The 453-nt window shown below is 51.2% G+C and overlaps 1 protein-coding gene across 1 annotated transcript in view; it reads left to right on the plus strand.

The window, feature by feature from the left end:
- Positions 1-453, plus strand: part of LOC104493215 (DEP domain-containing mTOR-interacting protein) — a gene marked incomplete at its 3' end in the record, with an annotated part of 55,973 nt that overhangs the window by 51,622 nt on the left and 3,898 nt on the right. Inside the window, exon 7 of the mRNA XM_010135862.1 lies at positions 1-64. This exon is cut by the window's left edge and continues 24 nt beyond it. Within this exon, the coding sequence (XP_010134164.1) occupies positions 1-64 (64 nt within the window). The remainder of the gene's footprint in view (positions 65-453) is intronic.

A 453-nucleotide genomic window follows, 5' to 3' on the forward strand; every position in this document is an offset into this window, starting at 1 on the left:
GGGTACTTCAGTAGCAGCCCGACGCTCAGCAGCAGTCCCCCGGTGCTCTGCAACCCCAAATCTGGTGAGCACCAGCACCGCTTATGATGCACAGGAGCCAGGGCGCAGACATCTGTCTGGTGAGAAGGCGATGTGGAGAACGGCTAGAATCGCGTCTAAATTTGTCTTTTCAAGGATATATTAAAATTTTACAGCATCACAGCTTTTGTAGTAGCAGCCCGACGCTCAGCAGCAGTCCCCCGGTGCTCTGCAACCCCAAATCTGGTGAGCACCAGCACCGCTTATGATGCACAGGAGCCAGGGCGCAGACATCTGTCTGGTGAGAAGGCGATGTGGAGAACGGCTAGAATCGCGTCTAAATTTGTCTTTTCAAGGATATATTAAAATTTTACAGCATCACAGCTTTTGTAGGCCGGAGGGGACTATTATCATCTTCTAGCCTGAAGTCCTGCT

This window comes from Buceros rhinoceros, unplaced genomic scaffold, assembly GCF_000710305.1.
Source record: "Buceros rhinoceros silvestris isolate BGI_N320 unplaced genomic scaffold, ASM71030v1 scaffold7425, whole genome shotgun sequence".
Classification (NCBI taxonomy): domain Eukaryota; kingdom Metazoa; phylum Chordata; class Aves; order Bucerotiformes; family Bucerotidae; genus Buceros; species Buceros rhinoceros.